We start from the raw sequence: 22,286 nt of genomic DNA, 5'->3' as shown, positions 1-22,286 counted from the left end.
TTCATAAATCATGTTTTTTTGGTCATTACTAGATTTGGGGTTATTTGATTATGAGTGATCTCTGTCTTGCTGATTTAGCTACTAACTTAAACTAGCTTTTTCTAAGTTGGTGTCCTAATTTCACGCACTTTGCCACTGCATCTGACTGCTTTTTTTTCCGAGTGAAAGGATACATACAAATTTCAGAGGCAAAAACCTCTTTGGCCCCCTGTGTCTTTTCAGCGCCTTGCTCTCTTGTTGCTCCATTATTGTTGCCAGTTGCTTTTAAACAGCAAAATCTTTTAAAATTCTGTCACCTGGGTTTTGCTAAATGGCTAGACTAATTGCTTTAACTAGCAACTGCCTAGAAGTTTAAAAAGAGAGGAAGCTAGAAAGTAAAAGATACATTTTAATAATCCTGGTTGTTTCTATGCCCTTGATGTTTAGTTCCTCATGAAAACATGTTTTAGAAAGAATTTTTAAACCAATCTGGCCATACACGGATTCTTGGATTTGCTTAGTTTGGTCCATGAGAAATATTGTTAAAGAGTGCTTGACAGTGATACTTGTTAAGTGGATCTTGTGAACATCATAAGGAGATTTTTTTTTTTTTTTTTTTGAGACGGAGTCTCGCTCTGTAGCCCAGGCTGGAGTACAGTGGCGCGATCTCAGCTCACTGCAACCTCTGACTCCCGGGTTCAAGTGATTCTCCTGCCTCAGCCTCCTGAGTAGCTGGGATTACAGGCAAGCGCCACCACGCCTAGCTAATTTTTGTATTTTTAGTAGAGATGGGGTTTCATCGTGTAGGCCAGGATGTTCTCGATCTCCTGAGCTCGTGATCCGTCCGCCTCAGCCTTCCAAAGTGCTGGGATTACAGGTGTGAGCCACCGCACCCAGTCCATAAAGAGATTTTAAAATGTGGGTCCTAGCTGCAGGTAAGCTTGGGTTTGTGTAGTGGTGTAAGTTCCCTTGCTACGCCCTTTGCTCTTCTGGGCTGCTAAAGGGTGTAGTAATACTCCCACCTCCAGAAATTGGACTTCGTAAGCCTTTATAACCCAGCGTGAATTGGAAAGAAGATGCAGGAGGTTTATCTCTATAGATGAGCTCTCACAAGATTAGTCTAATACCTGGATTGCGCATTGCAGGGCAAACAGCTCAGAGCCGCTCAAGGCTTTTCAACACAGGGGATGATAATCAATGTTATGTTAATGAATCAGCCAAACAGACAGAAAGATCACATTATGTTTTCTCTGTTTGAAAAGGTAGATACCTCATACATTTTGAAAATTTCAATGAAAATTGTGTGAGTTAAAAAGTTCTAATATTTAAAGAGTTAAGCTTTCATTTTCTGGAAGCCTTTATGAATGGGGCTGGGTAGATGCCGCGGGCCCTGCATGTTCACTGCTCTTTGTAGCTTTTACAAATGACCTGCATCATGTCATCCTCACTGTCTTCTCCCCACCAGGATGACAACTGGGGAGAGACCACCACGGCCATCACAGGCACCTCGGAGCACAGCATATCCCAAGAGGACATTGCCAGGATCAGCAAGGACATGGAGGACAGCGTGGGGCTGGATTGCAAACGCTACCTGGGCCTCACCGTCGCCTCCTTTCTTGGACTTCTAGTTTTCCTCACCCCTATTGCCTTCATCCTTTTACCTCCGATCCTGTGGAGGGATGAGCTGGAGCCTTGTGGCACAATTTGTGAGGGGCTGTTTATCTCCGTGGCATTCAAACTCCTCATTCTGCTCATAGGGACCTGGGCACTTTTTTTCCGCAAGCGGAGAGCTGACATGCCACGGGTGTTTGTGTTTCGTGCCCTTTTGTTGGTCCTCATCTTTCTCTTTGTGGTTTCCTATTGGCTTTTTTACGGGGTCCGCATTTTGGACTCTCGGGATCGGAATTACCAGGGCATTGTGCAATATGCAGTCTCCCTCGTGGATGCCCTCCTCTTCATCCATTACCTGGCCATCATCCTGCTGGAGCTCAGGCAGCTGCAGCCCATGTTCACGCTGCAGGTGGTCCGCTCCACCGATGGCGAGTCCCGCTTCTACAGCCTGGGACACCTGAGGTAAGACGCAACATCCAGGAGGCAGAAAGGATGGCTGATGTCTTGCTGGGAGACAGCTGCTCTGTAGCACGTGAGGGGTGGTGACAGATGCCAAGAGCTAGGACCAGAGTCTGACTCTTTTCTGGTTTGGGGAGGAGATGCGAGGGTGGGGAGGGTGTCCATGTTCATTGAGTTTCTGGACTTCTAGATGGCGCAGGGCAATTGCTGGCTGTCACCCGGGTTGAGATTTTGCTGGGCCTGTTCTCAAAGTTATTGGCAGCCCCCAAAAATAATGGAGAAAGGAGATGCATAGTGATGGCTGCCTTCTTTGACTCTGAAAATGGCCAATGGACAATGGATAAAGTGACTAGCAGCTCCATTTTGTCCCAAATGTGACATCTGGTTTACCATGTTGTCCCAGTGGAATCGTGAATTGTTCCTTTTTTCCCACTCTCAGAGGCCTGGTTTGGGCAGTAAATTATATGGTCATCCTAGGGACCCTCCAATAAAGAATCAAGTGCAGGTTAGAGACTCCAAATGTGTAATCCTTGAATGTTGTGAAAATGTATGCCTGAGAAAAAGTTAGAAGTCAGTTGGGTTGTCATACTTACATCACTGCATAAAATCTTATTATTTTGTGGTTAAATAAGAGTGATTACCATCATTTTATTTGCTTCAAGGTAAGCACTTTATATAGATTGTATATTTAGTCTTCGTAGAACCCTGTGACCTAGGTATTATTAATCCCTATGTCACAGATGAAGAAACTAGGGCTTAGGGGATTTAAGTAATTTGCACAAAAACATATGGCTAGCCTCATTTAGGATTCACTCAGATGTCATGAGGCCAGGGCTGAGTGAATGCCCCCATAATGGCATCTCTCACTGTGTGGTTAGTGGCCTATTTTTCCATCTGTTTTCTTCCACAGACTATGAACTCCCTGAGGCCAGGGGCCACCCTTTTACCTCATTACATCCTTAGTGCCTGGCATGGAGCATGGCTTGCACTGAGACGGTCTCTGGGTGAATGCAGAGCCTGGGACATCTGACGTCAAAGCCTTTACCCTCTCCCAGGCTCTCTCCCTCCTTAGGCAGTATATGCTGATATGTGTATCCTGCTTGGGGCAGGGTAGGCACTTAGTTCATCGCAGCTATTACTGCTGTGATCGTGTAGCTGGCAGAGCAGCCAAAATCAGCAAGGGCACACCTTAGTAGGTATCAGAACAATCGGCTTTGTCATAGATTTGGCTGGGCTCCAGGAAGGTGGCTCAGCCTGTATTTGGAGTCAGGCCATGCTGCCAAACCATCTTCCTGTTGGTGTGTACCCTCCTCCATTCCTCTGGCTTGGCTTGTGCTACGAGGATGGGATGATCTAGCGTTCAAGGTTGCTGCCACCCTAACTGATCCTTGGTGGAAACTGGTGTCCAAGTCACATGTCTGTGCACCAAAAATCTGGGGTTTTGAGTCCTTCACAGATGCCTACAGGCTCTGAAGACAAGTAGGTCACCACTTTGCTGTGTATTCATCTCAGAAGGCTTTCTTTCCCCATGTTTTGCATCAGGGAATGACCAGCAGATTTGTGTTAAACATCTGCTATGTGCAGAGCCCTGGACACACCAGGCTGGCTGCCTTCAGAGCTCTATCTCAGCACCTGTGGTGCTCACAGTCACTTGGAAAGAGACCAGTGCACTGCTGTCTGGTGGACAAGTACAGAAACAGGCCTGGGGGTATAGGTGATAGGAACACAGGAGGACAGAGAATTTCAGATTGTGGCGGCAATAAAGCCGAGCAGGAGACAGTCTGTCTCAGAACGGGTTTTGCTGCAGTTAAAGCGGTAGAGAAAAATCCAGCTGTGGTCTCAGTGGAGATGAGTGATATTTGGAACTCTGTGTATGTAAGTAGCCAAGACACTGGCCAGGAGTGAGGTCTATGGTGGTTTTGTTTTTTGGCCCTTAGCCCTAGTTGGTGTGAATTCCACCTGTGTAGGTGGGAAAGGGCAGGGCGTCTTCTCACCATAGGTTATGCAGGGTGGTGGGACTGACTTACCCCCATGGGCTCCCACATCGCTCCTCCCTGTACGACTGGTTGAGCTGCACACTGCATCTGAGTGGGGGTGGAGAGGGGACAAACCAAACAGCCCGAGGAAAGTATGCCTGTGGCGTGTTCAGAAAACGTAATTAGCAGCAGCCCTCGCCTCTCACCACACAGCTCTGCTGGTCAGGGCAGAGCTGGATGGGAGAAGCCAGACTGATTGTGCCGCATGGCTCCCAGGCTTGCTGCAAACCTTTCAGTCTGCTCTCACCATGACCAACAACTGTCCAGGCTTTCAAAAACTCAAGTCAGTCACCCCAGCTCCCCAGGGAGAACTGAAAGGTGGCAAGTGCCCATCTGCCCTGGGGAGAGCGTTTTGAGGTGGTCCCCAGCCTCATCCTTTCAGCTTCTTTTTAGGGCCATTGGTGTTCCTCCTCTCTCTGCCTTTAATAAGGCCCCCTTTGTCCCTCTCATGGAGAGCCTGGGTTAGAAGGTGGAAAGAATGGCTGGAGAAAGAGGGACGTCTTTACTGACAAATGGAGCCCTCAGGGAGAGCCAGATGCCCAAGTGTCAGCCAGTCTGCTAGAGCTGGAGCAGGCTTGGCACCTTTCCTCCTGGCATTGTGTGGGCCTGGTCACCTGCCGATCCTTGGGCTAAATCTGGTCTGAATCCAGCAGTGGCTGGAAGAGTTACTAGGCCAGAAATACAACTTCTAAGGCCTTTTGTAAAGTGTAGAAACAGACAGGAGGGAAGAGGGAGCGGGAATAGACAAAGCAAGCCTTGGAAATCAGAATAGCAGGTCTCCATCAGACCCAGCAGAATCACAGGCTGTCGGCTCTCCCTTTATGTAAAGCCTTCACCGTGGCAGCACCCTATTGGGCTTAGGTGCCAAGTGATGGTGAGTTCTTTTTTATGTTTTCAAAGATGATTTTATCGAATTGACTGAGCTATTTCTGAGAGTTGTCTAAAGAATGTCTACTCTTTAGTTTCTTAAAGAAAATAGGCGTCTCGTTAGTTCATAAAAGGCACTTGCTGTGGCCCTGCTTGTTGGCAGGAATGAAGTTTTGGGCTTATTTGAAAACTTTCAAAAATGTAAAAAGTTGTTGCAGAAAGTAAGATACCATAAATAGATTGAGATACTTCCTAACCTCTGCCCAGTGCCCTAGGAGTTATGAAAAGCTTTTCATAGGTTTGGACTCATTTACCCCTCCTTGCTGCCCTGTCAGAGGTCAGAGCAGGTGGGGTAGAGGTGTCCCCTCTTACAGTTGAGGTCCCTAAGCTCCAGGGTTAGGGACCTGCTCAAGGTCACAGGGAATCAGCACCTTCCTGTGCATCACACCGCTTACCCCACCGCGCTCTCCACAGCGTCCTGGTGTCTCACACAGTCGCTTTGTCATTTTCCATACACACCTTGCTCGTCACTTTTCTTGGCCCTGTTCTCACAATAAGTTGCTAACTTTTCCAGGATGTTACCAGAGACTAATGACTGTTGATATGACTTTATTTGAGGAGAAACCCAGAAGAATAGAAGAGCCTAAAAATTGGCATTCAATTATCTTAATCATTTTTCAGTTTTGAAACCTCTAAAGGGAAATAGTGTGAATACTGGTGCACAGGCACTAGTGTAATTGACTGGTGGAATGTGAAATGGTAGAACAACAGAGACAGATAAAGAAAACCTTAACAATAAACAATTACATAGTCTTACTGGGAGCCAGGTACCTTCTAATCTTTTAATGTGCAACTCAGTTTTCCCAACAATCATGTGAGGTAGGTTCTGGTAGCCTCCTTTTCAGATGAGCAAACCGAGGCGTGGGAGAGTTAGGTAAGTCTAAGGCCCCACACTTTGTAATTGTGGGAACCAGGATTTGAGCCCAGGCTCTCTGGTTCCAGAATGATCTTACCCATTTCACCATACTACCTCTGAATAGATAGGTTCATGTTCACGTCACTGCTTTAGGAACACATGAACAAACCCAGAAGCATTTTTTGAGTGTTTCTCATGTGCCAGCCTGGGTGCCAGATATTTTTGTATACATTATCCTATTTCACTTAACACAGAGCTTAGGGCTGGAACAGAGAATGTGCAGGATTGTCAAGATGGCTTGCACTCTGAGGTCCATTCCTTAGCTCCACTGGTTATTATATTCACTCAGTTGACAAAGCCTGGTCCTTAAAGTCACAGCAGTAGGTTTGAGCCTTTGGTCAGACCTTTTTAACTTCCTATACTTCACATGTCTCAAAGAAAATATATTTTATCTACTGTTGTGTAACAACTACCCCACCACTTAGTAGCTTAAAACAACCAATTCAGTATTTCTCACAATTCTGCAGCATGGATTGGGCTCAGCCAGGAGGTTCTTTAGCTGATCCCGCCCATGGTCCTGTGTGATTATACTCACATGGTGAGTCAGCCGAGGCTGACTTTCTTTTCCTGTGTATTCTCTCTTCCTTCTTTTCCTGTATATTCTCTCCTTCTCGTGGCCTTTCCTTGTTGTTTCCTCATTAGGGTTGCTAGACTTCTTAAATGGCAGCTCAGGGCTCCCAGGAGCACAAAAGCAGAAGCTCCCAGGCCTTTTAAGGTCTGGGCCTGGAACTGTCCCAGTAGTATTTCTACTGCATTCTCCTGGTGAAAGCAAGCCACAGCCCTATCCCACATTTAAGGAGAGAGGACGACACAAGACAGAGGCTACTAGGATGTTAAGTTCAATGTCGCAGACTCCCACAACCACCTCGGGCTGTCTTTCTCAGAGTCTTGTTTATTCTTATTTTGCATATAGTTCTAACAAATTTAATTATTGATTTCTATACCTTAAAAAGCCCAGAACTAATATATTTTGAGGGGAAAAAGTGCTGCTTTAAGGAGGTATATGAACATCAATAAAAAATGATAGCTGATAGTCATCAACAAGGAGGGAGACAGAGAAACCACAAAAGCAGGTATGACTCAGCACTCTGGGAAACTTTCCACAGTGACCCATTCTGTAGGATATTTATATTGCTGAAGCTCCCTTGTACCTAATTCAGCCAGCAGGTTTTAACTGTTTGGGTTTTTAAGCTTCAGGGTCAAAGTTTTGGGGTAAAAAATGCTTCATTCATTGAGACTGAGAGAGAATAGCTTATAAATTGACACTGACCGTAGACCTTGATTTTGTGTCCCCACCCAAATCTCATCTTGAATTGTAGCTCCCATAATTCCCACATGTTGTGGGAGGGACCCAGTGGGAGTTCATTGAATCACGGGGGTGATTTCCCCCATACTGTTCCTGTGGTAGTGAGTAAGTCTCACAAGATCTGATGGTTTTATAAGAGGAAACCTTATAAAAGGTGGCTCTCATTTTCTTCCTTGTCTGTAAGATGTGCAATGTAAGATGTGCCTCTTGCCTTCTGCCATGATTGTGAGGCCTCCCCAGCCACATGGAACTGTGAGTCCATTAAACCTCTTTTTCTATATAAATTAGCCAGTCTTGGGTATGTCTTTATCAGCAGCATAAAAATGGACTAATACAGATCTTTTAACCAAAGATGTGGTAACTAATCACAGAACCACATGTGCTTTAGAAGAAATGATCCTTGGATTGCTTTTCAAGCAATGGAAGTTTATGATTGTCACATTGTCAATTGTGATTATATTCAAGGAAGTGTTATGGACTGAATGTTTGTGGTCCCCCCAAATTCGTATGTGGAAGCCCTAACCTCCAGTGTGGCGTATTTGGAGATGGAGCCTCTAAGGAAGTAATTGAGGTTAAATGTAGTCATAGTGTGGGGCCCTGATCCCATAAGACTGGCGTCCTTACAAGAACAGATACCAGAGAGCTTGCTCTGTCTCTGCACACACCCTTAGAAAAGGCTGTGTGAGGCCCCAGAAAGAAGGTGGCCATCTGTAAGCCCAGAAGAGAGCCCTCAACAGGAACCAGGTTGGCTAGAGCCTTGATCTTGGACCCCCAACCTCCAGAACTGTAAGAAAATAAATTTCTGTTGTTTAAGCTACCTAGTCTGTAGCATTTTGATACAGCAGCCTGAGCTGAGACAGGAATATTACATACACTGGAGACTTTTGACCCCAAAGACTTTTGACCTGTTGAATAGAGCTCATCTTGTCCTCTCTCCAGCTCATGCATGCATCCTCCCAGCTTGCAAGGGGGCCTTGCTTCTCTGGATTGCACTTTGATTTTCTAGTTCTAAGTGACAAAGGGAGAGTCTTCTAGGGAGGTTAAAGTTGCTCTAGTAATTCCAGGATATTTCTAGCTCCTTTTGAGATCTTATGTTTGTGATTCTGGGTCAAGTAATGTCCAAGCCAGTGATTACATTACTGGTAGGCATGTCTCTCATGCTGGGCCACACCCTCCATCCCATATTCGCGATGAGCACCAACGGTCTCTGAGAGCCCAGAGCCAGTGGCTGCAACGTTGGGAAAATTCTTAAATGACCATCAGTGGTTTTGGCTCATGTTACTACGATTGTGGGTTCATATACCATCTCATTTTTAGAAATGTGTGTTTTTGTACTCCTGTACTTACTTTTTAATAAAGATATTTTGCCAGTCCTTAGCCCCACTCCATAGCAAAGCAAAGGACAAGAACAAGTAAGGGCTAATACATAGAGCGTGGAGGGTTTTGCTCAGGCCATGCTTTGCTGTGGGAGAGTTTTGAAGGCGGGAGTGGAGCTGCCGTTTGTGGTTTGGTGCTGTGGTGCCTGTTAAAAGTGGCTTTAATGAGAGTGTAAGGTGCTGCACACTGAAGCCCTGTGTTTATTCAGCTGACTCCTGCCAGCGGCTGCAGCTGGGATGGCTTCCCTCGCACGGCGTCTGCCCACAGCCTTGCGCTGAGGCCCAGAGGACTCACAGGAAAAGGAGCTGGCAAAGGTGAAGCTGGTTTTCATGGTCTCCTGAGGGCCCCTGGCCCCTGGGAGATGGGTCACACTCCCTGAATGCTGTGCTGTTGGTTTCCCTGGAGGATTCTTGCTGCAGGCCAGGTCCCGTATTCTCCACACTCACCACGAGTGGCTGGGTGTGACTTGACACGGTGTGAAAGTGGTGGGGTGCGAGCACTCAGGAGGGAGAACAGCCTGCGGCCTCCTTTCCCTGGCTGCAAAGCCACCACTCAGCTCTGCTCCAGCCCAGGTTTCGGGGAGCCGGGATCCGCTTGGGCAGGCCAGGAGCCTCAGCTCCGGACTTTTCGTGGTGTGCTCCTTCCTACTTACTCACGAGGAAGGCAAGGCAGCAGTCCAGCATCCTGGGTGGAGTGGAGGTGTTTCGAGTCCATATCTAAATCTTTTTCTTAGAGCACCCTAAGCAGGCTGCTGTCTTTGATCCCCATATCTCTGCTGTTTATCTTGGTGTGATTCATCACTGTAATTTAAGACGCGGAGAGAGCAGAGTTCCCATCCCAGGCAGGGGAGGCACAGTGCAGGTTGGACCGTGCAAGGAAATGGCAGCGTGGCGAGGTTTGTGCCGCGACCTACAAGCAGGGCTGCATGCTCCCCAGGCAGACTGTGGCAGAGCCAAACCCCTCACTTGTAGGGAAGCGTGTCTCCTAGGTGCCCCAGTAGGGGAGGTCTGCCAGCATCGCTGTGCTGTGGGGAAGGCAGCCAGAGGGCTTCAGCCATAACTGGCTCAGCTCCTCAGGAGGAGACCAGCAGTGTGTCTCTGCACTCAGAACTGCCACTGGGTCATGGTGTTAAGCCCAGGAGGGGTGCACATGTTGACAACCTTGTATTGCTTAGTTGCTGAGACCAGAAGAACCAGGTAATTGCATGAGCTGTTAGCTACTTCTGGTTCTCACAAACTCCTCCCAGTGTTGATAGAGAATGGTGTCCTCTGGGCATGCTCTGGGTATAGTTTTATTTGTATTATTAGGGACTCATGGAGAAGTGCTCTGGGTGTCCCCCACACTGCACTTTGGAGATCATTCTGTGATTCCCAAGTCCTACTGATTCCACTTCCTTGGCGCTCTGGGATTAGATATCCTAGGCTGCCGATCTGCTTGTTCATCTTTCAGTGGGGATACCCTGCAGGGCTTGTCCACAGCTTGAATTTCAAACCAAAAGCCAGGTACGCTTTCCAGCCTTCGGATATTGGTTCAAAGAATTCAGCTGCTGAAGCTTTTGTGTAGCTGAGGCACCAGCAGGCCCGAGGCACGAGTGAATCCAGGTGGCCCAAGGAAGAGCCTTCCCATGGGCCTCAGCAGCCACACAGAGCCTCTGATCTGTTTCCCTTTGCGGGATGGTCAGTCTCCTGTGTCTCAAGACCTCAAGCAGAAACCTGTGGCCCTCCCCCTCTATCTTGAAAGTCCAACCAAGTCCAGGCCTTTGTTGTGCAGTTTAAACCAGACCTGTCAGTAAACATGAGCTAATTCCAGTTTTTGCACCTCTTTGTCCTTCTCAAGTTCCAAGGTGATTATTGCCTGTTATCTATAGGACTTGTGTAAGCTAACTTGCCAAATGCAGCTGTGAGACAAACAGTTTAATTAAAAGGCAGAAGGGCCAGGAGATATAAACACTCATGTACCTGGTTGTCAGTGAAGGCGGTGGCGTTCAGCGTCCAGGGGCTAATTATATTCTCTTCTCTGGGACTCACACAAATATTGCCACAAATGGTCCTGACTGTCAGACTGAAGTCATTTATCTCCAAGTGTGGGGAGCAGTGAAGCCCACACGTTCAGGTAGATTTAGCTCTTACGGACTCTTCTGGAAAGTAGCAGGTGGGTAAAACTGAAAGCATCAGCTATTGCACCCTAGCTGCAGGTTTTCACAGAAAGCTGAATCAACTTGTATTGGGGGTTCTGCATTTTAGAGTTTTCTCAAAGACCTGGGTTTGGGCCCTAAAATGCAGCCACCAGAGCAGGCACACCTTAAAAAGTAGGTAATGAGTGGCCTTAGTGCCTGGGCAGCCGTCAGTACTGGCCTCCTTTGGTTGTCCCTGTCCACTGACCCTCCTTCCTCCCATTCTCTCACGTTTGCATTCATCTGCAGCCTCCGTTACCATTGACCAGCCTTGCCGCTTACCTGCATCCACCCCTCCTTCCCTAAGTTCAAGTACATTAGTTTCCTAAGGCTGAAGTAACAGAGTATAGCACAAACTGGATGGCTTAAAAATTCTCCTTCTCAGAAAGTACAAAATCTAGGTGTTGGCACAGCTGTGCTCCCCGCAAAGGCTCTAGGGAAGAATCCTTCCTTGCCTCTTCCTAGTTTCTGGTGGCTGCTGGCAACCCTTTGTGTTCCTTTGTTTATGGCTGTGTCACTCCAGTTTCTGCCCCCATCATTACATGACCTCCTCTGTGTGGGTCTCTGTATGTCCTCTTTTTTTTTTTTTTTTTTTTGAGACAGAATCTTACTCTTTTGCCCAGGCTGGAGTGCCTTGGTGCGATCTCAGCTCGCTGCAACCTCTGCCTCCCAGGTTCAAGCAATTCTCCTGCCTCAGCCTCCCTGGTAGCTGGGATTACAGGTGCACACCACCACACCCAGCTGCTTTTTGTATTTTTAGTAGAGACAGGGTTTCACTTTGTTGGTCAGGCTGGTCTTGAACTCCTGACCTCAAATGATCTGCCCTTGTCAGCCTCCCAAAGTGCTGGGATTACAGGCATGAGCCAAAGAGGCCTGGCCGCCTCTTTTCTTATAAGGATACCAGAATGACTCTACCTTAACTAAACATAACATCTGCAAAGACCCTGTGTCCAATTAAGGTCACATTCTGAAGTTCTGGGTAGATGCAAATTTTGGGAGACACTATTTGCCACTATGGGTTTCTCCAAGTTGTGCTGTCCTGTGACTGAACACTGACCCTGTTGCTCTATTGTGGATGTTTGGGAGGATTAACACCAGCCTGTTTCTGCTCACACTGCTTTCTCTGCCTGGAATTTGCTTTACAGCCTGTTGTCCCTGGTGTGACCATCATTCATCTTGTAAGACTTAACAGCCCAGATTTGCCCCCACTGTGGATCCCTGGCGGAAACACCGTCCCTCTTCTCCTGGTGTACATGTTCTGTCACGGTCTCTGGATCACTTGACTGTACTTATTGTTTGAGTGGTGCTCACCACTGATTGGAGCATAAGCCCCTTGAAGGTTTCATTTACATCTGGGTCTCAGTGCTAGGGACTTAGCAGGTGCTCATAATTTATGACTGCTTTTGATGGAGTTGGAGAGGCAAGTTATTAAGATTTTTCTGAATGCAGCATCCTTAGCTGGCTTTCAGGATAGTGACTGCATGCCCTAAAAGGAGATCTTTTCAGATTTTACTCTATGATGGGAACTTTTTAGTGCTTTTTCTGTCAGCACGTACCTAGGTAATGAGAAGAATGACCTGGCATGTATTTGGGGAATTAGCATACAAGAAGTACTTTGACATTTTCCATGTGTGAAGAAAGCTGTTTTTGTTGACCTAGCTGAAGGGATCAAATTCATATTTGAAAAGATGTGGCAAAAACTTGAAAAGGACTTGTCCATGGGGGATGTCTTCATCCCTTCTCCCTGCTCAGGGAGAAGTTGCAGGCCATAAAGTGTGAGGGCATCAGCCTGGATGAGCTCTAAAGCTCAATGTTAATTTCGGATTTTAATAACATGTAAGAGTACAAGTTTGATTGCAGAAGCCACAATCAAGTTCAAGGGAGGGTGAATGAATGGGAAATAGAAGGGACCGTGTGTACGTCTGTGTGTATGTGTGCATGTGTGCACACATTTTTTTAGGCTTTGGTTCCTTTAGCTATAAAATAAGGGAGTTAAAATGGAGGTGGTTTATGGTCACGATTGTTTCCTTCAAGTATCTAAAAGGCTTTCACAAGAAAGGGGGACTTGAGTTCAGAACAAAGCATGGGGTGAACCAGTGGTAGAACTAAAAGGTCATTTCAGTGTGAAAGTGAACTTTCTTTTCAAGCAAAGGCTGGATGTCATCTGGGAGCTTGTAAAAAGAATTGTTATATGGATGCCAGGCACAGTGGCTCACGCCTGTAATCCCAGCACTTTGGTAGGCTGAAATGGGTGGATCCCTTAAGGCCAGAAGTTTGAGCCAGCCTGAGCAACATGGTGAAACCCCGTCTCTACTAAAATACAAAAAATTAGCCAGGCATGGTGGCATGTGCCTGTAGTCCCAGCTACTCCGGAGGCTGAGGCATGAGAATTGCTTGAACCTGGGAAGCAGAGGTTGCAGTTAGCTGAGATTGCACCACTGCACTCCATCCTGGACGACAAAGGAGACTGTCTCAAAAATAAAAATAAAAATTGGCCAGGTTTGGTGACTCACACCTGTAATCCCAGCACTTTGGGAGGCCGAGGCAGGTGGATCATCTGAGGTCAGGAGTGCAAGACCAGCCTGGCCAACATGGCGAAACCCCATCTCCATTAAAAATCAGCCAGGCATGGTGGTGTGTGCCTGTAATCCCAGCTACTTGGGATTTGAGGCAAGAGAATTGCTTGGACCTGGGAGGCAGAGGTTGCAGTGAGCTGAGATACACCACTGCACTCCAGCTTGGGCGACGGAGCGAGACTCCATCTCTAAATAAATAAAATAATTTAAAAAAATAATTGGTATATGGATTGGGAGATTGGACTGATGGACTCTTGATTTCTCTGATTCTTGAATCTCTGCTTGGGTGAACACTAAGATTCCTTCCATTTCTAAAATTTTGAGGTTCAGTATAAATGGAAGTGGGGTCATGCTTTTGTGCCTAGGGCTGTGTGTATATTCTAGCCACCAACCAACCCCATCCCCGCTGCAAAATGTTCATGCTTATTATTAGTAATGTGATAACTTTTGTGTTTGTACAATGCATTATAGTTTATAAATGCCTTCACTGTCATTATTTCATTTGCTCTTCTCAACAACCACATGCAGTAGTTGGTGTTATCTCTTTATCAAAGGCCAAGAAAAAGGCCAAGAAAGGGGAAATGACTTATACAGGATTACAGGGTAGATAGCAGGAATCTAGACCTTCTGGAATCTAGTACTCCTACAATGGATGCCTCCCTATAGGTAGGTTTGATTTTCAGGAGGCTGAGAGTTGGCAGGAAGTAGTGCATGAAAACAAAGAGTAGCATAACTTTGTGGCCCCAGTCCCTAAGGAAAACTGTGCACAGTGGGCCCATCTTGGCTCATTTCCCATGGCAGTACCCTCATGGTGGGCCTCTGGGGGAGGTTGGTACAGGCGCACATGGGATCAAGTTGGCCGCTTCAACATATATGGCTATATAAGCTCGTGGTGGCTGTCATTTATGAATTATTTACTTTGAATAACCACTTTAAAATGTGTTATTTCATCTTCAGCACAGACCTAAACCAGGCAGGCTACTCCTCCTTAGGAAGCAGGAAAGTGGTGGGTGAACTCCCAAGTCTCCAGTATTTTTCCTGGTCTAAATGCCAACTAGCTTTGAAGTCTCAGAATGTCATAGAACTTGGAATTGTCCCAATGGATATTTAAGCTCATGAGACTTAACCTGCCTTAGGGCAATGCCGACCTCAGCCAGCACCTGGAATACTTGGATCTCGCAGGCTGCTGCTGGAGGTTCCCAGTAGCTGCCTGTACCAGGTCTGCCCCAGTCAATTTATTAGCCTTTCAGTAAGACATTTTATGCCACTGAGTATTTTGGAGCCCACTTATCATGATAATCAGGGTTTTCTGTGCTGCTCTTCCCATCCTGCAGATGAAGGGTATGAGGTTTGGAGAAGTGACTAATTGGTTCAAGATGAATGAATGAGTGAGAGATCCTGGAGTCATGTTGTCTGGGGCCAGAGTCTGCACCAGTTGCACTGCGCTTGCCTCCTCCCACAGCCTCTGTGCAGACTCAGACATGCACAGAGCATGGGGGAGGCAGTGGATGGTCTAGATACACAGGGCATTAATTTGGTTTGTATTTTTTTCTTCAGAATTTATCTTTAAAAAATATGTCTTTCAGATTTTTGTGCATTAACATTTGAACTATGTTTTGAGGTGCTTCTTTCCAGGTCTGTTTAAGAAATGTAGCCCAAGGGGGAGCCCCTCTTCTCTGTTGCCATGGCAGTCATGTAACAGTTGTCAACAACACTGGAAGTGCTTTCGTGGTTGATTAGACACAAAAGACCACAGCATTTCTCATTCCACCCTCTTTGTCCTGCAAAGAAAATAGGCCAGTAGGCAGTGTGGTCAGCTGTGGGTTTTAAATTAAAATGTAGCCGTCAGATTCCCTTAGGCCTTTGTGTAGACCCATTGCTGGCCCGTCCTTCCCAGGAGTTCAAGTTTGGACCAGCCTAGACTCAAGCCTATTGAGGTTTTTATGCATAGGTCTCAAGCGAATTTCTGTCACAACTAGGCATACCTTCATGTGCTGTTTTCCACAAATCTATGTGGTCTGGGAGAGGGTATTTCTTTCCCTGGGTTGTGACTAGGCAGGTATGTTGGCTTGTGGCACCAGTTGAGCACAGAGTCCTCTATCTTGGGAAAATGCTCCTTGTCATAGGTTTCTGAGGGGGCTGAGTCCACAGTCTATACTTCAGGCTCCCCCTGACGGCAATACAGGGTCCTGTTCAGTCAGGCTACCGCCTTTTCTCTCTGAATGTAATGGTGATAACAGAGGGGGCAAGTTTCTAACCAACTTGATTTTTCTTGCCTCTCACGTTTCCCCAAGATTGTCTGGTCTAGAGATTGGGGTTTGTCGAAGGATTTGCTTTTGTTCATCTCTGGGGCCCTTTTTGCCTCTGAAATTCCATGATTTTATGAAATACATATTCAGGACTGATCTTAGGCCTATGGGAATTCTAAGATTGCATGAACAGAGAAGTTAAGCCTGCAAGTATTATATACCCATGGAGGAACCAAAGGACGTGTCCCCTGTGTGTCAGGGATTTGCATGGGCAAGCTTGTTGAAGGGGCAAGACCAGCTTCCTTGACTCCCTCGAAGATATCACAAGTCATGTGTCATCACTGTTGATGCTGCAAGTTTAGAGACCGATCAGCGGGGACTGGAGGATTCGAAAAGGCTTCCTGAAAGAAGCCAGTCCTGTGTTGGCTTTGTGGTTCCTTCCATATTTGGAGAGTGGAGAGGAATCAAGGCAAGAGGAATGCTGGGCACTGACAGTGGCGGAGGGAATGGCTGCTCCTTGCATCCTGGCCTCCTGGGGCTATGACTGAGGCCGTGGCATAGTAATTAGGAATGACTGATAGCAATAGTGAGGGAGAATGTAGAAAAAATGTAAACAAAACAGCCTCACCTATTCACACTTGCTGCAGCTTGGGACAGAGTGGAGATAGATGGCCTCCGCCTCCTGATGGAATCCAGTGTCTTCACCGCATTATGTACATGGTACAGCTCTGTGTTAAGATGCGTAATCATCATCTGGAGTAATCAAGAAGTCTTAAATCATATATCACATAGCTTACTCTCTTCAAAATGATGAAGAAAGGCCAGGCACAGTGGCTCACACCTGTAGTCCCAGAACTTTGGGAGGCCAAGGTTGGCGGATCACTTGAGCTCAGGAGTTCAAGACCAGCCTGGGCAACATGGTGAGACCCCGTCCTTACTAAAAATACAAAATTTAGCTGGGTGTGGTGGCACGTGCTGTAGTCCCAGCTATTTGGGAGACTGAGGCAGGAGAATCTCTTGAACCTGGAGGTGGAGGTTGCAGTGAGCCGAGATTGCGCCAGTGCGCTCCAGCCTGGGTGACAGCAGGAGACTGTCTCAAAAAAAAAAAAGAAGAAGAAGAAAGGCATATTGCATATTGGATTTTATCCCAAAATGTCACAACCATTTTATTTAAGTTGTGCACTTGAGTTTTGTGTTTATTTAGTTACTTAGAAATTCTCATTCCCTATTACTGCCAGGTATGCTGGGAATGAAACAGACCATCCTCTGTAGGTGAGAGCATGCACACTCTTGGAAGCGTTTCTCAACTTCGCCCTGAGATCCCTTCAGCTCCAGCATTGGCTTCTCAGCCTGTGGGGCTGGCCAGGCCCACGGCAGGCTCTGAGTCATCCTGTCACTTCTCTGAGAGGGCAGAGCCAGAGGGAGTGCAGGACGCCTGCACTTTCCCCTTGTTTGGTATTTTTGAGCAAAGACTCTCACTCCTTGGGAGGACTGTGAGAGCCATGCCTGTGGCACCCAGGGCTGGCATCCCACGGTACCCGCCCCCACCCTGGGCACTTCCTGGGACGCCAGGACTTTGCTCTGAGGGGGCTGTCAGGTGGGCTGTGGACTTGGCTCATTTGGAGAGCTGGCCTATTTGGAGAGCATCCACTGAGGCCCCATGCTGGAAGGCGGTGGGCCGGGAGCCCTGCTGGAGACAGAAGCCACTGCTCTGGGCAGTGCATCACACTCACAGGGTGGAGGATGAGAGACACAGCCAGGAGGCTCCGACCCAGCCATCCCCTCACAGGCCCCAGCTGAATTAATGGGATTCCCTTGACCCCTCCTTGCAGCCTCGCTGAACAGAAAAGCAAAACCCAGCAACCACAAGACAGTTTTGAGTTGAAAATGGTTCTGAGAACTTCTAATGATTGCCTTTTAATTTGTAAATTTAGATCAGGATAATACTTTTCTGTTGGAATCCAGGGGCCTAGAGATGTTTCTTTATAAGTGGAGGAGGGGGGATGAAGTGGGTTTGAACCCTAGTGGGTCTGTGTGTATAAACTGAGTCTTACAGCCATGCGGAGGGACTCCTTGCCTCACAAAGCCCAGGCACTCCGGAAAAGGCATGCACAGGTGTGGGAGCTGAGCTAGGCACACCAGGGAGTGTGTGTGTGCGCGCGTGTGTGTGTGTGTGTGATCAGGGAGAGGGTTGCGATGAATCTCTGGATGGGGTAGGAATAAAGAATCACTTGCTCCTCTCTGGAGAATGCCATGGACAGGGGGCAAGGACGGGGTTGGAGCCACAATGACTTGGAGATTGCCCGGTGAGACCTTGAGGGCAAGCAGACTGGACTTCTGCAGGAAGAGCTCTCGTGACACATAAACCTCCACGGAAGGCCACCTCCTCAGGAAGGCTGCACCGTGTCCCAGGCAGCCAGAAGCTCTTTCCGTGGTTACTCAGCCCCACGTGTTCCAGCATGAGAACATACTCACTGTCATGAGGTTCATGCTCCATGTACCAGCTAAGGAGGAGCTCCTTCTGTCTATCTTGATATTCCCAGGGCTTAGCAGACACAGGCGCTCAAATATGGAATGACGAGTGAGCAACTGAGTAATTGAATGGTCAGAATTTTCGAAATGCTGATTTGCTGTTAGGAGTCTTAGGTTTACTTCCATTATGCAAAGTTGGTCTCACCAGATTTCCCCTGATAGTGTTCCCCAGCCTCACATGACTGTACATTATCTAGGACAATATTAAGTACCAACTGAATGCAGGCACTGTTGGGGATATAAGTCAGAAAGTTTTACCATGATTCTGCTCTTAAGCAGGTTAGCTGACTGACTTCCAGATTCAACTCTGTTAAAGTCTTAAAGCGGAGCTCCAAGGGGAGCCAAATGGGGGGGTAGACAGAATTTCCAGTGGATGGTTTAGGAGCTCCCTTGTCTTGGTGTGAAGTGAAGATCCTTGAGCCACCCTGAGAGTGTTGGAACACAGTGTGATCATCCAGGAATCAAGGGGAGCCCCATCCTGGTGCTCCGGCTACTGCAAATAATCCTTGTAAGCCGATCTGCTTAGCAGAGTACTAGAAAGGAAAATCTAAAGGGCAAGATAAAAATATATCTGTGGTGTTTAACATGGTGGTGGTTGGAGATGTCAGCACGTACACTGTTACACAGAGTCTGCATGTTACCGGGAAGCCCAGCTTGGAGGTTTGTAAATCATATCAGAGTTCCAGCTCTCCTGTTTATTAAATGCATACTGTTGTGCAGGTCATAGATTTTTGAGCCTCAGTTTTCTTACCTCGAATGATTGTGAGGGTTAAATGAGAATCAGGTATGTGCAAACCCTTGCTGTATCATTGCAAGGTGTTCTTCAAAGTGGCAAGTGTCGTGCACCATAGACCAAGGGCATATTCTTTTGCTGTCTATACTAATTTCCAATTATAAGTACCCTCCCACATCCTCTCTCCCACTTGTTGATGGTACCTGTTCTTTGTTCACCTGCTGCTCTCTGAGGACCAAGCAGGGGATAGGTTGGAGACCTAGAATATCGGAACATGGATAGTCACCTTCATACCCCTCTGCCGAAGGCCAAGAGGCAGGAGGACCCAGAAAGATCAAGTGGTCTCAGCGGACTCTTTTTTTTTTTGAGACTGAGTTTCACTCTTGTTGCCCAGTCTGGAGTGCAATGGTGCAATCTCGGCTCACTGCAACCTCCGCCTCCTGGGTTCAAGTGATTCTCCTGTCTCAGCCTCCCGAGTAGCTGCGATTACAGGTGCATGCCACCACACCCCGGTAATTTTTATATTTTTAGTAGAGACGGGGTTTCATCATATTGGTTAGGCTGGTCTCAAACTCCTGACCTCAGGTGATCCGCCCACCTCAGCGTCCCAAAGTGCTGGGATTACAGGCGTGAGCCATCGCACCTGGCCAAGGCCCTCTTAAGTACGCTCTGCCCTGGATGGCTGCAGTTGTTCTGGTCTGTATAAAACCTAAGTCCCAGGATTCCTTATACTCAGGGATACCAAGGCCTAGGGGACAAAACCCTGAATGAAGACCTGAGAAACCTGAATCTATACTTTGTTCTTTCACTCATTAGCTCTGCAACCATTAGTAAGTATCTTGCCCTTTTGGGGGTGTCCTCAGTTTCTTCTTTTGTAAACCGAGGAAAAATAGAAAAAGTTCTTGTGCGCCTAAAGCTAAATGTAAGTTATGAGTTACAACTTCTTCCTCTTTCAACAAAGGGCTAGATGGGATATGGCTAATCACAGGTCCAGGAAAGGGCACAGAAGCCACTTGGCCATGGGGCTTAGTTTCGGCTTTAAGTTCTCATCCTGGAGACCAGAGGTGTGGTGGAACCCAGTGGACTTCTGTATGAGATTATCTTTGATGTTGTGTTCCTTTACCCGACTCCAAAAGAGGATTTTTCATTTAGGACCTGATTATTCAGTGAAAAAGCTTTGCATTAATTTTGTTCTTTTTTTCTCAGTATCCAGCGAGCAGCATTGGTGGTCCTAGAAAATTACTACAAAGATTTCACCATCTATAACCCAAACCTCCTAACAGCCTCCAAATTCCGAGCAGCCAAGCACATGGCCGGGCTGAAAGTCTACAATGTAGATGGTATGTGCCTTGCAAGGGTGTCCGTGGTGCTCACAGGGGCACAGTTGGGTGACTCTTTAAGCTTCATGGTACGTTTGGTTCTACTTCCTCTCTGGGCCTACCTTTATGGTACATTCTTGTTTCAGAACAATTTCTCTTTTTTATGTAGGCAGACGCATTTTTAGAGGAATGTTGATGTACCATCTACCTGTGTGGGAAGCCTGTTCATTTTGGGATTTTATGATTGAAAACAGCAGCGGTGTGTGTTTCCTGCCTTCTGCCAGGATCACCTTATATTGGAAGCTATGGAAGCTATTAGGAAAGGGTTGCTTTTCAAAATTTGTGCACATTACCCACAAACTCAGAAAGCTACCTAAATCATTAAGACTAGAAATCTCAGTAGTTCAGGCATCTGGTGAGATGCCTACAGGCACTTCTTACTCGTGTCTAGGAGCCGGAGTTGAGTGGGTGGCAGGAGGCTGGAGGCCAGGCTGGGTAAGTCCAAGCTATGTTTCAGGGTATCAGATGGTTAAGTGCAAGAAACAGGATGCGGTGTCATTTCTTCCTGGATACGTTGGGTGAGGGCAAGAACTTTGCAAACCCTAGGAGAGGATTATATTGTCAACAAATAAAGTGATTTATATACAGTGTCAGTTTTTGGTGGCAATATCCTCCCAGTTATTTGTTTGTTTATTTTTTGGCTGTATGAGGTGTGAGCTCCCTCACGAAGCCTGAAGGATTGATAAATTTCACCTGTGATCTGAAAACTTAGCAAAGATTCCCACTAGTGAAACCAAGTCACCAGCCAAGTAGATCATCCATAAGAAAGCCTGAAATCTGCCTATGTTTCTGAAAAGTTAAGGTGGTCAGTGGTCAGGGGACAGGACAGGACTTCTGAGTCTGTATTTATTAATGGGTCATGTTGCACACCCTCAAGCATTGGTATTTCCTGGAAAAGTTGTGGCTGCCATGACATTCCAGCATAGCTTGCTTTCCATTGTAGACTCAGTGTCTCATGTCCTTTGACTTTCTTTTTTGTCTGTCTGTCCTTGTTCTCCCCATCCCTCTCATTCTGTCTCATTGTCTTGTTGCTGAAATTTGATGTCCCAGCTGCCCTTATGGCCAAACTGAAACTTTATGTAACAAATGGTAACATCTTCAGCACACTCTATATGTAGTTTTTGGCCAACATTTTAATTGTCAAGCATTCTTCATCCCCTTCTGAGTTCTTTTTCCATTTCCACTGACCAGATTGGGGTTTAGGGAGATTCTTCTGCTCCCTTTCCTTGGACATAGTGAATGTGGAGCCGGGGCACAGTTCACCCTCCTGGGAAGTGACCTTTAGGATTTGTGTGTGTGTGTTTCATAGCGGGTGGGTAGACAACATTGACAGATTGGGTACTAGTTTTCTGCTCTGTTTCCCAGCCTCGTGGTATTAACACTATTCTTTCACTGTCCTTTCCCCAAAGGCCCCAGTAACAATGCCACTGGCCAGTCCCGGGCCATGATTGCTGCAGCTGCTCGGCACAGGGACTCAAGCCACAACGAGTTGTATTATGAAGAAGCCGAACATGAACGGCGAGTTAAGAAGCGGAAAGCAAGGTATACTGCCCTCCTGATGCCAGTACCCTCTTACAGACTTTTAAATTTTTATTTTATTTTATTTTATTTATTTATTTAGAGACAGAATCTCACTCTGTTGCCCAGGCTGGAGTGCAGTGGCAAGATCTTGGCTCACTGTCACCTCTGCCTCCCAGGTTCCAGCAATTCTCATGCCTCAGCCTCCCATATAGCTGGGATCACAGTCATCCACCACCACGCCCGGCTAATATTTGGTATTTTTAGTAGAGACGAGGTTTCGCTATGTTGGCCAGACTGGTCTCAGACTCCTGACCTCACGTGATGTGCCTGCCTCAGCCTCCCAAAGTACCATGATTACAGGCATGAGCCACCATGCCCGGCCTCTTGTAGACTTTTAATCTTTCCTTTTTTACCACTAGAATGAGGTTTCTGTTTAAAAACGTGACCTGCTGGGACACCTTTGGAGTGCATCTTGCTCCAGTGTTTCTCAAACTGAAGGCTGTATGAGCATC

General features: G+C 46.9%; 1 protein-coding gene across 1 annotated transcript in view; it reads left to right on the top strand.

Annotated features, from left to right (window-relative positions):
* Positions 1 to 22,286, top strand: part of VANGL1 (VANGL planar cell polarity protein 1) — a 55,988-nt gene that overhangs the window by 20,345 nt on the left and 13,357 nt on the right. The window contains exons 4-6 of the mRNA XM_054442287.2: positions 1,445 to 2,052; positions 20,081 to 20,214; positions 21,663 to 21,795. Of these exons, the coding sequence (XP_054298262.1) occupies positions 1,445 to 2,052; positions 20,081 to 20,214; positions 21,663 to 21,795 (875 nt within the window). The remainder of the gene's footprint in view (positions 1 to 1,444; positions 2,053 to 20,080; positions 20,215 to 21,662; positions 21,796 to 22,286) is intronic.

This window comes from Pongo pygmaeus, chromosome 1, assembly GCF_028885625.2.
Source record: "Pongo pygmaeus isolate AG05252 chromosome 1, NHGRI_mPonPyg2-v2.0_pri, whole genome shotgun sequence".
Classification (NCBI taxonomy): Eukaryota; Metazoa; Chordata; class Mammalia; order Primates; family Hominidae; genus Pongo; species Pongo pygmaeus.
This window is presented reverse-complemented; position numbering and strand designations above follow the sequence as displayed.